Source organism: Rhinoderma darwinii, chromosome 4, assembly GCF_050947455.1.
Source record: "Rhinoderma darwinii isolate aRhiDar2 chromosome 4, aRhiDar2.hap1, whole genome shotgun sequence".
Lineage (NCBI taxonomy): Eukaryota > Metazoa > Chordata > Amphibia > Anura > Rhinodermatidae > Rhinoderma > Rhinoderma darwinii.
In genome coordinates, this window is record NC_134690.1 from 69,661,257 (window position 1) to 69,677,826 (window position 16,570).

A 16,570-nucleotide genomic window follows, 5' to 3' on the forward strand; every position below is an offset into this window, starting at 1 on the left:
ACAACAGCTGTGCCCGTGTGCTCACCAGCAGAAGGGCAGCTTTATGCCCAAGATAGGTGGGTTTGCTCTGAAATCACTGGGGTCTGACTTTACTAACCGTGGACTATGTAAATTGGGAAATACTATGCTTCCGTTTATTTACTTTAGGGGTCACGTTTTTCTCTATTTAATCAATTAAACTAGTTTTGATATTCAATGCCTGTACAGCAGGTCGACATATTTAGTGGGGTTTTGTCGAATGACCAAACGCCTGCGGTCTAACGTAAAGGCCTGTTATGTTTGCTAATAAAAAAAAATCAATAAAAGAAAAATTAAAATGTCCCCAAAACCCTGTAAAGTAGCAATATGATAAGTATATAAGGAACATGAGTGCATATTGACTTCTGCTGCCTCTGTGTGAGCCGTAAAGCATCGATTGTGGCGTTGAGATACACGCTTGGGATGTAGGATACCGCTGTAAGTAAACTGAAAACAAAAAGTTGAACAATTGCTGATTTCTAAGTAATAATGCAGTACCCACAAATAAGATCACTGCTTGCTTTATGTACAACATAGGCTTAGGTCCTGTTAACACTGCTTTTGTGTACTTTGGATGTATAGCCCAGTTGTATAAAACTGTGTATTCCAAACCGTTTCATAAACCTGCCATTATCTCACATTGTAAAAAAATAAAATAAAAATAATTGCGTGCTATGTCTTTTTGCTGGATGCCCTGGAGTTAGAAAGTGTAATAGACTACACGTTGCAATACAGTTGAAAAAAAGGGTATACCAATACATACCAGCCAAATTAACGCATCCCAAATGAACACCCTTTTGGCACACGTCTGGCACGTTATAGGCTATGGATACATTCGGCATATACGCTGAGCATTTCCCGGTGCGCGCGCTGCTTGACGTTGTACACAATGTGGAGAGAACATGGGCTAAAGGAGCTCCAGTGTTGTCACCGGCATCCTCTTTCACCTTTTTCTTCGCAACGAAACAAATTTGGACAGAATGGAAAGAGCGGCTTCCGCGCTGGGGGGGGGGGGGTGGGGGCTCGGCGCAACCATGTTGTACATAGCTGGAGAAATGTGCAATGGTCTGAAACTTGGCCTGGCCCTGTTCCATCTTGTCCAGTTAGGACAAACTTTTCCACAGTGCTGTGTTTTATGATTGATCATTTCCCCTTAACAGCGCTTCTGCGCGGTTTATTCAAATATATACATTGTCCGTACAAAAAAATATGCTGCGGAATATGTTCACTTTTAAGGCGCTTAAATATGTAGAAGAAAAACTAAACTGGAGGAAGTCAAATATTTTGCCCGGTTGGGGCAAATGGGACCTCCTCTTCAAGGGTTTCTTGCATTTCTTTTTCAATCAGATTGTTGAATAAGGCCTTATGCACACGGCCGTAAGGGTAAAAACGGTCCGCAAATACGAATCCAGCCGCATCCGAAGCTGTCAAATTCTACGGGTGCGCCTGTGCCGCAATTGTGGATAAGAATAGGACATGTACTATATTTTGAGGGTCATTTCTATGGCCTGAGCGCACATCCGTAAATATATACGGAAAGGTGTTCGTGGCCAATAGACATGAATGGGTTCACAATTTATGTAATTACGGATGCGTAATTACAAATGAATACTACGGTCGTGTGCATGAGGCCTTAGATTGCTTAGTTGATAAAAAAAAAAAAAGTATAAAATCATATGAACCTAAAATATAAATGACGCAACAGTATTCTAGAAGCGATCAGGGAATCCGATGGGACAAAAAAGGAAGTTAAATACAGTTAATAGAAAAAATATATATCAGGAGAAAACACAATGGTATCGCCGCATTTGTAACAACTCGTACTGTAAAATGAAACCTTTTTTTTTTTTTTTTAATCCAGCAAGGTGAATACCATAATAAAACTAAAAAACAACTTAATATTGTATGTACCCCAAAATGGTGCCATTGGGAAATCCAATTCATCCGGCGACCAACAAGCCATTATACGATTACGTCGTTCGGAAAGACAGGTGAGGAGAGATAGAGGTGAGAGGTAAGGGGGGGAGTGAGCGAGCGAGAGCAATGGACGCTGCTGCAGCTTATAGTAAGTGTTCGGGTATGTTCACACGCTTAACCCAAAACATCTAAAAATACGGAGCTGTTTTCAAGGGAAAACCGCTCCTGATTTTCAGGCGTTTTTTTAATTAAACTCGCATTTTTTTATGGACGTTTTTGGAGCTGTTTTTCTATAGAGTCCATGAAAAACTGCTCCAAAAAGTGACATGCACTTTTTTGCAGGCGTCTTTTTATGCCCCGTCGGAACAGAACGCTGTATTTCCCATTGAAATCAATGGGCAGATGTTTGAAGTCATTCTGCTAACGTTTTTCGAGGTGTAAATGCCCCGAAATATGCCTGAAAACACTCCGTGTGAACATAGGCTTATATCTAAGGCTATGTTCACACACTTAGCAAAAAAAGTCTGAAAATATGTAGCTGGTTTCAAGGGAAAACCGCTCCTGATTTTCAGATGGGTTTTTTTAAGCCACTCGCGTTTCTTACGGACGTTTTTGGAGCGGATTTTCTATAGTCAATGAAAAACGTCTCGAAGTGACATGCACTTCTTTTTTGCGGCCGTTTTTTTTATGCGACCGTTTTTCAAAATGGCCGCTTAAAGCAGCCCCAACGGAACAGAAAGCTGTTTTTCCCATTGAAATCAATGGGCAGATGTTTGGAGGCGTTCTGCTTCCGGTTTTTCGGCAGTTTATGTCCCGAAAAACGGTCGATAATAAGCCGTGTGAACATACCCTGACTCCAGTGTTGGTTTCACAGCTACACTGCAAATTTTTGGCCATATCTCCCAACTTTCAGCGATCATAAAGAGGGACAACTCGTGCAGCATGTGCAGCAAATATTTTTTTTATATTAACCTACGTATTTCTAGTCTCTCTCGCGCTCTCCTCGCCGCTCGCCTCTGGCGCTCTCCTCGCCTTTCGCTCTCGCCCTCCTCGCCTTTCGCTCTCGCCCTCCTCGCCTTTCGCTCTCGCCCTCCTCGCCTTTCGCTCTCGCCCTCCTCGCCGCTCTCGCCCTCCTCGCCTCTCACGCCCCCCTCGCCTCTCGCGCCCCCCTCTCTCCCTCCACATCCTTCTGTGACTTGTTTTTAGGAGATGGAAAAAGCAATTCAGAGTAAGTGAACAGTTAAATGGGAGGAGTGTGGTATGGTAGTACCCTGATAAGTGGAGAGAGAGAGGCGCATTTTTCTCTTAGTAAGAATTACTACAATGTTTCTTATATTCGCTTATACCATTGATTTTATGCAAAGTTTGTTTAAAGTTCAGGCCCTATTTAAGGCTCAAACTTTGCCACGTCCTTCAGGAGTTCAACAAAGCATGTGATAAGGATGCTAACCAGGAAGTCAAAATATCTTTACTGCACTGTGACATATTTTACACATAATGTATCAAACTGCAGGAAAACCTAAGGCCTTATTCACACGACAGGGTCCGAGTGTCGGCCGAAAAAAACGCCACGCAGCCCCCCTGTAGGTAGTGCGCCACGCAGCCCCCCTGTAGGTAGTGCGCCACGCAGCCCCCCTGTAGGTAGTGCGCCACGCAGCCCCCCTGTAGGTAGTGCGCCACGCAGCCCCCCTGTAGGTAGTGCGCCACGCAGCCCCCCTGTAGGTAGTGCGCCACGCAGCCCCCCTCCCCCATAGATGGCCCCCCCCCCTACCTGTCTAGATAGCGCCACCGTTCCAGGAGAAGTCCCTGACTTCAATGTCTATATATGGACAGTGAATTCAAGGACTTCTCCTGGAGCGGAGACACCAGCCACAGGGTCGAGGATTCCGCTTCAGAAGTCCCTGACGTCACTTTGTCCAAAGCTGTGGCCGGGGATTGGGGATTCCGCTCCTACAGGGAGCAAACAAATACCCTCCTCCTCCTCCTCACAGTGCGAAGTGCATGGGAGGAGGAGGAGAAGGAGAGAGAGCGAGTGATAGAAGAAACTGCCGTCACTCGGGACACATTCCAGTGATGGCCGTGTATTACACGGCCCCATAGACTTCTATGGGGGCCAAGAGAACGGCCGAAAATAGGGCATGTCCCATTTTTTTAGCAGCCGGGTTTCCCGGGCCGTCAAAAAGTCGGTCGTGTGAATAGCCCCATTAGGGGTCTATTGTTCCTACTGTGGCCGTGTGACGGCCGTTTTTATGAGCAGCCGTCACACGGCTGGGAAACCCTGTCGTGTAAATAAGGTCTAAGTCTCATGGATCAGTGAAGTACTTAATTGTGTTTTTACACTAAGATCATTTATCCATAGGATAAATAATAAAAGTATGATCGTTGGGGCCCCTACTAATCACTAGAATGGGGTCCCGAGCTCCCTGTTACTCATTACTGTTCACTCACAGTAAGGTGATGTTTGAATTTGGCTGTGGACATGCATGCGAACCTGCTGCTCCATTCAAGGTCTATGTGGTCAACCGAGACAGCTGATTACTGGGCTCGTTTGTTTATTAGCCATATAGACTGAATGGAGTGGCAGGGCGCATACGTGATCACCGCCCCATTCAAACACCACCTTACTATGATCGTGCACTGCACCCGTTCTTGTGATCGGTGGGGCCCTCCGTGATAATACATTTACTGAAATATTTATACACCCTATTGCAGTGGTAAAGCCTTCTAATTGTTAATGTGGTTCGTATCAAGGATTGTCATGGAAAGTTGCACCATAGTAATTTAATGCTTGGTCGTGTTTCAGGTGAGTTAATCTTGAAGGTTACATGCAGGAGGGCCGACAAGTTACTGACTAGTAAGGGCTTCGCAGTAAATATTTTTTCTGACTCATTTAGGAATAAGGCACTTAAACAGAAACTTCTCTATAAAAGAATCCCTACCTCTAGTCTAGTCCTTGCGTTATTAGTCATTGGTTATAGCTAGAGACTAACAATTCTATTAGCAACAAGGTGAATCACTGACTTCTCTAATATTCCACTGGCCCAGCACATGCCAGCTGTGCACTTGGTTGGCTTCATGTAAATTCTCATTACCATGGGGTAATGTGGAAGCTGAGGTTGACTTTGACTGATCTGCTGCTCCCCCCCCCCCAGGCTGTAATCTGCAAGTTTACACAAGTCACCCTCCAGTCTGCAGTTGTGCGGCCTCCTAGAGGTCAGCATCCTGTGACCTTGCAGTGTCAACTCTAACCCCCCTCCCCTTTTTTTCCCAAGTATAGTTTTTCTGAGCACTTCACATATATAACAGCAGGACCATTCTGTAGGGTTTGCTTTTAACCTCTTCTGTACCATTTCCTTGGTCCCAAATCTGGCCAAAAAGAATTCTATAAATACAGGTTATCGTATGGAACATATTTTAGATTATGCACACGACTACGTTTTTTGTTTTTTTTTTGTCCGTGTGACATCCGTAATTTTGCCGATAACAGACTCCTTTATTTATATGGCCCCATGTGCGCGACTGATCACGGATCCGTGTGGGGGCCGCAAGTTTCGGACGCAAAAACTTAGTTCATGTCATTATACTTTCAGTATTTGCGGCACGGTCTTGCCCATAGAAGTCTATGGAACCATGAAAATTGCAGACGGCATACGGGTTTCTGTCCGCGTGGCATACGTAAATTGGAACACCGTGCCAAGTGACACCAATGAATTCCCCTGTTGTGCTACTGAGGGAGTTGGTACAAACTGGTGACATCAATTCTAGCCTTTTTTCTTTTTTTGTGGATCTATGAATACTGATGACACGGTTGCACTACGAAAGCTTTTTTGCGGACAAATGGACTGCAAGTGCATACAACAGATCCATAGTGTTGCTGACTGAAAAATCATCAAGGTCGTGTGTATTAGGCTGGATTCACACGAGGTCATTATGTCCGTAATTGACGGACGTATTTCGGCCGCAAGTCCCGGACCGAACACACTGCAGGGAGCCGGGCTCCTAGCATCATAGTTATGTACGACGCTAGGAGTCCCTGCCTCGCTGCCTGACAACTGTCCCGTACTGTAATCATGTTTTCAGTACGGGACAGTTGTCCGGCAGCGAGGCAGGGACTCCTAGCGTCGTACATAAGTATGATGCTAGGAGCCCGGCTCCCTGCAGTGTGTTCGATCCGGGACTTGCGGACGAAATACGTCCGTCAATTACGGACGTAATGACCTCGTGTGAATCCAGCCTTTGGTCTTATGGGACACATTAGTTTTTGCGGACCCGTGCCACCATTCAGGTCTTTGGGAAGCCATCCTTGTTCTGTCTGCATTTTGCTTATGCGTTGCTAGGAAACTCCTGGGAAGTCTGATCATGTGACCTTCCTATGGGTGCGGACCGCGAAATACGGTTGACACACGGAATCAACACCGCCGTAACATATGGACGAACGGAACTGTGGCGGAAGAAACTCTTTTTATTTGGGTCCGTAATGCCTCAGACAACGGCCATGTGCATGAAGCCTTATTCCATACAGATACTGTCATCGCTCACATCCGTTCCTATTCCCAATGGGCTCACAATCCATGCACACTAGCGCCAATTTCATAGGAAGCCCTTTAACCTATTCGCATATATTTTGTGAGTGCGGGAGGAGACCGGAGAACTCGCTTGAAACCCTCGCAGTGCAGGGAACATACAAACTTCATGCGTTTAAAAAATTGGCTGGACTACAAGTCCCATCATTGTCTGAGCTATTGTGGATTTCAGTCACAAGCATGCATTTTGGAAATCCTGATGTAAGAGAGATACAGTCAATCCTAATAAAGTGCCGGGTATCTTTTACATTATAGCCTGTGTTATTGTATTGTTAAATAACTTCTTTCAGCATTTTACTTGACCGTCTAAAGCCCCTGTAACTGTGAAGCCCAGGCTCCAGAAACCAGCCCCATGTGGAGAGCAGTTTCACACAATTGTTGTGTCCGGTCTGTGTTGGTATCCATAGGGTTAAGGTAGAAGTAGGATAGGCCAGAGAATCGTCTGTGTTTCCGTAGGAAGGACCAGGTCATGTGACTACAATGCTCCCCCACCCCAGGGCCAGGAAGTTTTAGGCTGTGCTCCAGAGAAGAGGAGACTTTCAGAGAGAACAGGCACTGGGCAGCATGGACCTTCCGAATTTCTTCAAACACTGGTTCAGTAAGTCGCTCTTGAGGGTAATGGACCCCCCCCCCCCTCCATGGTGGTCGCTGCACATTCTTATAATGTGAACAGTCTTTTATTATAATCCCTGCTTCCTCCTCTTTGTGGTGGAGCAGTGTCCCTCCTCCAGTCACACATAAAGCCACAAGCTTCAGTGCAGGTGAAATGCTCTATGTGAACCCTGCAAACCTGACTAGACAGTGCCTTTACCTTTTATATAGGGTGGCGTTCAGGGTGCAATGTCAGGCGATCACCATTTTTCTGTCTTTCCAGATGTCCTGTAACTAAAGAGTTAAAAGTTTTCAGGCCGAAGCAATTCAGGTTTTTATTAGATTATCTAAAATTATATCATTTATGTTCTTATGTTACTGCTATATGCGTAGAATGATCTAATACTTTTGAATGACAGCCACGATCGCTCTTAATGTATAGATGTAGCAGAGCTCAATTTGTTAAACTCAGCAGCTGGGTGGATCACAATTCAACTTCTAAGTTAAATTTTTTTCTTCTCGGTGACACGGAGGGGTCTGGCACTTGCTAATTTCCCTCTGCTTGGCTGAACAATTGTTTTATTGGGGGCATGGGACATAAGAGTTGGCTGAAAGCTGTTTTAACCCCTTAGTTCTAATGTTAAAGATCAGAGATCAGGGGCAGACTGCGAGGTAGATTTACTAGAACTGGTGTAGTCCGACGTTAAAAGTTCATTAACCACATCTGTTTTTACTGATGCACCAATTTGCGGTAAAACGTGCGTTTTTTTGGACGCACCTCAACCTTCGCATCTGAATCCCCCTAAAGGAAAAGTGAAGCATAGAAGCCAATCAGATTTCAGATATTATTCAGTCTCACTTTTGAAAATGAAGGAAGCAATCTAATTTGGTTTCTGTGGGCAACTACTCCACCTATTTTCTATTCTTCCGAAAAACCTCTTGGGTCCCAAAGTATCTCGGCAATAGGTATCCATAGTAAAACAGTCCGAAAGGTGTTCGGCACAAGCAGCAAATTCCTATGCACCTTACTCCTGAGAGTCCTCCTGTTCTGATATAACACGTTGTGATGTGACCGCTCTACACGACAAACCCCACTCTGCTACGTTTGACACGCATTCATCTGTAGTTCAATGAGACTGTAGGTTACAATGTTTGCCAGTGTTTGTTACATTGCCAGGTTGTTTTATGGTAGCGAAGTAAAGATTTTCACTAGCACGGAGCATTAATACGGAGGTACTTTTATTTCGGCCTGGAGACACTTTGAACAATACTAGGTCACAAGGCTCCAGTAGACTTTGGCAACTGGTTGTTCACAGGAAATGGATGTGAAGTCGAACCTCCTGGCAGGATTAAGAGGCACAGAGAAGGGTTAAGCGAGTTTTGCGTCTTTTGGGATTAAGAGCTTTCTGCTTCTTACAGGTCACAGTAACACAAGGCCACCGTGATGACGTTTTAATTAGATTAGTTTTATTTCACGTACAGCTCTCCTCCCGTATACACATTCATAGTCACTAAAGAGTCCTCCGCCTCCCAGAACCGCGCCTGGTGGAAACAATGGAAATGCCAGTTCTGAGAGGAGTTTGGGAAGTAGACTGGAAATAATATCTGGAGGGAATATGGGTTGTTTTTTTTTGTTTCGACCCTGAAAAGAGTTGGAACACAGTGGGGATGTAGCTGCCATTACTACAGGGTCTTGTATCTATCTAAATTACACTGGCTGCAATAGACAACAAATTCTTCAGGATCGTTCCCTATGAAGGGCAAAGAATGGCAACCATGGTGCCAAGTACAGTCAAATATCAAGGCATTCCCTGCCCCTTTTCTCTTGATTTTGGGAATTACATAAGTAAAACCATTAAATTATAGACCATGGAGACCATATGGCCTCTAGAAGAAGTAAAGCGGGGATTACGTGGCAGTGGTTTCTTAAGCTCCATTCACAACTTGTTTTTCAGTCCCGTTGGAGCTATACGCTGGGAGTGTTCCCTGAAGTATTCTTCGACATACCATACGCTGGGTGCCTAGGGGGGCTTTGGGCAAGTGTCCTTTTGGCATAAGCTGGGCCGGTATGTGTCGGCATGCGTGTTTTATGATATAGAAAGGCGTGGTCAACCACGCCTTTCTATGCAGGCGGAGACAATAAAAAAAAAAGCACTTGGTATATTATTATTTTTTTTACAATGGGAGTCAATGGCCGACGTATGCCGTACAGTGGCATACGTTGTAGAATACTCCCAACATATGACTTCGTGCCTCAAAAACGAGATGTGAACTGAGCCTTAGCGCTGCTGTCATTTTGCTCTAGCTGTCAGCAGAGGTTACAGCGGGTGGACCCCCCACTGATCGGACCTTGATGGCATATATTAACGATATGCCATGAATGTGTCATGAAAACTCAAACTAATCCAAGCAGTCTTCTCAATAGAAGCGGTGTATAAATGAACGACCGATAAGTTAATGCATGAAAATAGTTTTAATTCCTATTGAACTGCATTTCTGCTATCAAATTTGCTTTAACAATAAGTCCTAGTACATGTTTACTGCTATCCTACTTTAATGACCATCTTCTTCGGGTATGCTCCAACCTAGCGGGACCAAACCCATTGGCTCGCTTGCGGTGGCCACTGAATGTATGATTTTGTCCAGGTATTGACGGCAAAATCGTGTGGTTATTTGCCACTGCATGTGGACGTCGTTTCATCAGCATGTGTTCCTCTATGTGGCACTGTACCCTAATTGTAACAATTTCTGGGATTGTGAATTCATGGATGAGAGGTTGAAAAAGGCATCAAGCTGGATTTACCTTTGCAATTTTTTATTCAAACGTTCCAGATTTTTTGCAATTTTTTCGGTGTGGATTCCACACCGCAGATCCACAACAAATTTACAGTACAAAACTAGTGGAGAAGTTTCTACAAAACACATTCACTTAGGAGTTTTAGTGGGAGTGGGTGGAACCACTGTCGGTCCAACCGATTTATTTATAATTTACGCCAGAAATGATTGGAAATTATGGCCCAAATCAACGCCCGCTCGTAGAAGACTTAAATTTGCATCTCTGACGCATGGACAGCCAAAGATGCGCCAAATTTTGCATATCTTGCTCCAACTTTTTTGCTTTAGACTGGCGTATGGAATGCCAGTCTAAGGCCTTATTCACCAGAATATACGTCCATGATAGTCGCGTCTCACGGACCTATTATAGTGAATGGGGCCGTTCATACAGTCAATGATTTTCACGCAGTGTATGTCCGTGTGCGTAAAACTCACGATATGTCCTATACTTGGCCATTTTTCGCGCATCACGCACCCATTGAAGTCAATGGGTGCGTGATCGCACACGGAAGCACTTCCGGGTGCCGCGCGTGATTCGCGCTACCGTAGTAAAATAAATGAATGAACAAAGAAAAGCACCTCCTGCTTTTATGTTTGTAAACCTAAAAACAGAGTCATCACGCTGCCATGTGCGCGGAAATCACCCAAGCACGCACCAAATACTCATGCCACACGGAAGTTTTGCGCGCGCAAAACTGACACTGTCGTGTGAATAAGGACTTAGTAAGTCTCTATCTAGTCTAAATGGTGCAGCACTTAAGAGCCTTTGGTCGTCCGTCCTCGCAGTGTATGTCCGGGAATGTGCAGATAATAGAATTTTTTATCTTCTTTGTGTTCTGTAAAGAGCATAGAAATAAAACCAGTAGTAAAGAATATAAATAAGTTACAAGTAACAGATGAGAGGTTATCTGGGTAACAGGAAACATCTGTTGGCTGCAGGAAAGGAGGTACAATGTGGCATCACTCAGCTGGGACAATGAATGGTCCCCTGATTGAGAAGAGACTCCAGTATGACATCGATTTCCTCCCTGATGTTTGTAGCATTGGTATAGACTCCTGTTTTAGTCATAATGTGCAAAACGGTGGCAGCCAGTCAAAACAAAGATTTCCAAAGTAATGCAGCTTCCATTTGGGGGAAGGGAACACAACTTGATTTATTGTAGAGTTTCACCACCTCCAGTTTAGTGACTCAGTGGTTACCTGGGCTCGAATCTAACCAGGGGCAATATCTGCATTAAGGGCCTGTTCACATCAGCGTTCGCTTTCCGTTCCGTCGGACGTTTCCGTCGGGTGAACCCCGCAATGGAAAGTCAAACTGAAACCACAGCTTCCGTTTCTGTCACCATTGATATCAATGGTGACGGAAAATTGCTAATGGGTTCCGTTCGTCACCCTTCCGGCAGGTTTCCGTTTTTCCGACTGAATCAATAGCGCAGTCGGCTCCGCTATTGATTTCGTCGCTAAAATGGAAACCTGCCGGAAGGGTGACGAACGGAAGCCATTAGCAATGTTTCCGTCACCATTGATATCAATGGTGACTGAAACGGCAGCTGTAGTTTGTTTGACTTTCCGTTGCGGGGTTCACCCGACGGAACCCCAGAACAGAAAGCGAACGGTGATTTGAAACGGCCCTAAGTCTTTATATCCTTTCCATGCTTGGGTGGGTTTCCTCTGGGTACTCTATTCTAGCTCAAAACGAGAGGGGAAGCAAGATTTTTTTTGCAATACGTTTTTGGGTAGAGAAGTTTTATGGCCGCCGTTGACAGGGAATCCAATGCAGCTATATCTGTCTACATCAGTCAAATGCATCACGAACGTCTCATTGTGCAGAGGGGTCTGTTATCTGGTGCTCCCACCGATGTCAAACGTTAGCTGGTACTGTACCCCTTTTTCACTGGAGTGACTGACTACACAGACGTGCACATAATGAAAGATGTCTGACACCCTACAAGCGAGAGTGTGGACTTTATGGGTCTCTTTGATATGTCCTTTTTATATCCGCTAAATCCTTAAATCTTGATGCAGGGAATCCTATAAACCCCTTGAATACGCACTTGTAGCAGCAGTATAGCGATCGCTTCCATATCCGTGTTACAGTGGAATCTTGTACAGTGATCTTATACTCTTAGGACAATTATTAACCTGACATTTTTGTTTTCTTGATTTCTATTGCAGTGTAGGGATGAGTAATGTTGCAGAGCCCCAGCGTAGAGTCCTACATAAATTCCCCTTCACTTTAGATGAGTAGAATACATTTGCCATGCAACATAAAATTTTATTTTTGTAGTCACATACAAATAAAATGGACACTGATGGAATAACGTCATGTTTTAGACCGCCTTTAGGCATCGGTCATGCTACTTGGTGCCAGCTTTGTCCTGACCGGATCCAATATGAAAAAAAACCCAGACTCTTTCTCCGAACTAGGTAATGTTCTCCTGGCATCTGCCAAGTCCAGACTCGTCCATCAGACTGCCAGATAGTGAAATGTGATTCATCACTCCAGAGAACACCTTTCCAATGCTTCAGAGTCCATTGGTGGCGTGCTTTACACCACTCCAGCTGGCGCTTGGCATTGTGCTTGGCGATGTAAGGCTTGCATGCGGATGCTCAACCCTGGAAGCCCATGCCATGAAGCTCCCGGGACACAGTTCTTGTGCTGATGTCCCTTCCAGAGGCAATCTGGATTTCTGTAGTGAGTGATGTAATGGAGGAAAGGAGGTTTTTATGCACTTCAACGCTCGTTCCCGCTCTAAGTTTGCATGGTCTATTGCTTCATGGCTGAGCTGTTACTTCTAGACTCTTCCACTTCACAAAAATAGCACTTAGGCCTCGTTCAGATTTAGTCAATATTTTGCATCCATATTTTGAAGCCGAAACCAGGAGTGGATGCAAAGAGGAAAATAAGACACGGTCTACAGTGCGACTTGTGGTTGTGCGACACGAAGATCACCAATGTTGCGTAGTTAGATGCACCTAATAGTTAGCTAGCATTAGGTGCGATGTAGTAGTGCGACATTGTGATCTTACGTTGCATGACTACAAGTTGCCCTTTAGTCCTAGCCTTAATCTTTCCTTAAATTCGGTTTAGGATCCAGTCCTGGTTTTGACATCCAAATACTGACGATCTGCAATGTCTGAATGAGGTCTTAAAGAGGCTCTGTCACCACATAAGTGGCCTATATTGTACGTGATAGATTACAGCAGTTTTTTATTTATAAAAACGATCATTTTTTACAGAGTTATGACCTATTTTAGCTTTATGCTAATGAGTTTCTTAATGAACAACTGGGCGTGTTACTTTTTGGCCAAGTGGGCGTTGTACAGAGGAGTGTATGATGCTGACCAATCAGCGTCATACACTTCTCTCCATTCATTTACACAGCACTAGCGATATCGCTATGTGCAGCCACATAGAAACACTATAACATTACTGCAGTGTCCTGACAATGAATATACATTACCTCCAGCCAGGACGTCATGTGTATTCAGAATCTTGACCACTTCTGTAGTGTCTGTGTGAGACTACAGCACAGCGAGATCCGTCTGTAAATGACCGTTTACAGTGTAATCTCGCGAGACTACGCCTGCTATGCTGTAACTTCCAGAAAAGTGGTCAGGATTCTGAATACACATAACGTCCTGGCTGGAGGTAATGTATATTCACGGTCCGGACACTGCAGTAGTGTTAGTGTTTGTGTATGTGGCTGCACATAGCGGTATATCTCTATGTGCTGTGTAAATGAATGGGGAGAAGTGTATGACGCTGATTGGTCAGCGTCATACACTCCTCTGTACAACGCCCACTTGGTCTAAAGTAAAAACACGTCCACTTGGCCATATAGTAAAAACGCGCCGAGTTGTTCATTAAACTCATTAGTATAAAGCTAATATAGGTCATAACTACGTGAAAAATTATCGTTTTTCTAAATAAAAAACACTGCTGTAATCTACATTACAGCGCCAATCACATCATGTACAAGATAGGCCCCTTATAATGTGGTGACAGCCTCTTTAAGTTGACCAAGGCAGATCTAGCAGATCAGAAATTTCACAAACTAAGGCCTCATGCACACGACCGTAGCCGTGTGCACGGCCGTGATTTTCGGGTCGGCCGGCTGCGGACTGTCAGCGGACTGTCAGCCGCAAGCCGCCCGCACATGCACATGGCCGCGGCCATTGTTTTCAATGAGCCCGGACCGCAGAACCGGGCCGTAATAAGACATTCCCGTTCTTTCTGCGGTCAGGGCTCCCGGGCCGTGCACGGACCGCAAAAACGTGTGCACGGCCCCATAGAAAAGAATGGGGCCGCAATTCTCCCGTGGATTTTCGGGGGAATTGCGGCCGCAAAAACACGGTTGTGTGCATGAGGCCTAAGTTTTAGCAAAGATGTCATCCTGTGACGGTGCTGAGCTCTTTAGTACCACCCATACAACTACCAATGTTTGTCTATAGAGATCACATTACTGGGTGCTTGATTTTTATGCACCAGTTTGCGATGGGTGTGGCAGGAACACCTGAACAGAATAATTAGTAGGGGTGTCCACATACTTTTGGATAACTTTACACGTGACGAATGGTACCGTATTTTTGCTGTACGGACGCTGCCGTTCGGCACATGCAAAGTTACCCTTTGGCTGTATAGTGTAGTTGCACTAGTGATACGGGAATTAAGAAATAGAAGGGTTGACCTGCTCTCAAACGTCCGATCTTCCTCCCTATAAAACCATGTCTAGTGGTGGATACTGCAATCCCCTTTCCCCTTACTACTATCAGCTGAGCCTTTTGTTTTTATCTGTCTTTCTGGCAGAACTGTTTAGTGTTCAAAACAGGACAACCTTTTAACCCCTGCAGCTATTTTTCATTTTCGTGTTTTGCCTCCCAAAGGCATTAACACTTTTTTTTGTTTTTTTTTTTCAATCGATACAGCCATGTGATGTATTTTTTTTTGTTTGGTCTTTTGCAGGATGAGTTGTTTTAAATAGCACCATTTAATGTACTGGGAAACTTTTAAGAAGTATTTTGTGGGATGGAATGGAAAAAAACAGCAGTTCCTCCATTGATTTTTGTGTTTCGTTGTTCTAGCATTCACAGTTCGGTTAAGGCGAAATTTTAACTTTGTTCTACAGGTCAGTTTAATTACAGCGTCCCCAAATTTCTATATATTTTTATGTTTTACAAGTTTTACAAAATAAAAAAAAATTTAAAGACTGTTTAGTGTCGCCATGTTCTGACACCATAACTCTAATCTTTATTATGCGAGGGCTTGATTTCTCTGATGCAAAATGTATTTTTTCTTTATCACCATTTTGGTACATGCGATGTTTTGGTAACTTTTTATTTTTTTATTTTGTTTTTTTGTGAAGGAAGGTGACCAAAAATCAGCAATTATCATTTATTTTTTTTTACATGGCTACAGCTTATTTGGGGCTAAACAAAAAAAAAAATAGTGCCCTGGAATAACAAGCATGGTCGGCCGCTCATTTCCTCGTGTAGAGAGGGGGGATGTGATGCTGACAATTATGCAAACTGTGTACAGTCCAATGGTTAGTCTATTGTCTATATAAATGGAGTTAAAGAAGTTGTCCAGTCAATAAATTGGACTTTAGCAATTTGCAGTGTTTTCTGTGGTTTTTATTTTGCACTTTTTTGGGGGAGCTTTTATGTTCCAGCGAGATGTTCGTTTTAAAGTCTATAGCGAATGAATGAAAATATCTACAAACATAGGGGCAGATTTACTAAGGCTGACTTTTCATAAGCAAGTCTAAGGCCCCATGCACACGAACGTGCTTTTGTGGCCACAATTCCCTCGAAAATCCACGGGAGAATTTCGGCCCCATTCATTTCTATGGGGCCATGCACACGACCGTAGTTTTTACGGCCCATGCATGGCCCAGCAGCCCGCACCGCAGAAAGAAAGAACGGACATGCCTTATTACGGCCGTGTTCTGCGGTCCGGGCTCATTGAAAATAATGGCCGCGGCCATGTGCATGGCCCGCGATTTGCGGGCTGCTCGCGGCTGACAGTCCGCAGCTGGCCGACCCGAAAATCACGGCTGTGCACATGGCTACGGTCGTGTGCATGAGGTCTAAGGCTATGTTCACACGGGGTATATTGCCGAGATTTTTGACGCGGAAACCGCGTTGCAAAACTCGGCAAAAACGGCCCGAGAACGCCTCCCATTTATTTCAATGGGAGGCGTCGGCGTCTTTTTCCCGCGAGCAGTAAAACTGCCTCGCGGGAAAAAGAAGCGACATGCCCTATCTTCGGGCGCTTCCGCCTCTGACCTCCCATTGACTTCAATGGGAGGCAGGAGAAAGCGTATCTCTCGCTGTTTTATGCCCGCGGCGCTCAATGGCCGCGGGCGAAAAACAGCGCGATAATTGCCGCGAAAATCGGCGTGCAGGGAGAGGAATATCTGCCTCAAAGTTCCAAACGGAATTTTGAGGCAGATATTCCTCCCCCAAAATACTCCGTGTGAACATAGCCTAAGGCTGGGTTCACACTGAGTTTATTGCAGGAGGAAAATCTGCCTCAAAATTCTGTTTGGAATTTTGAGGCAGATTTTCATCTGCCTGCACGCCGATTTTTGCAGAGTTTTCTCTGCTTCCCATTGTTGTCAACG

General features: G+C 44.6%; 1 protein-coding gene across 4 annotated transcripts in view; it reads left to right on the forward strand.

Moving 5' to 3' along the window:
- The window catches only part of NCK1 (NCK adaptor protein 1), a 108,321-nt gene that overhangs the window by 75,904 nt on the left and 15,847 nt on the right, over positions 1-16,570 (forward strand). Inside the window, exon 1 of one of the 4 annotated variants that reach the window (XM_075861186.1) lies at positions 7,019-7,116. The exons of the other annotated variants lie outside the window; for them this stretch is intronic. Coding sequence (XP_075717301.1) covers positions 7,083-7,116 — 34 coding nt within the window. The 5' untranslated portion in view covers positions 7,019-7,082. Of the gene's footprint in view, positions 1-7,018; positions 7,117-16,570 lie in introns of those variants that run through there. 4 annotated transcript variants of the gene reach the window in all.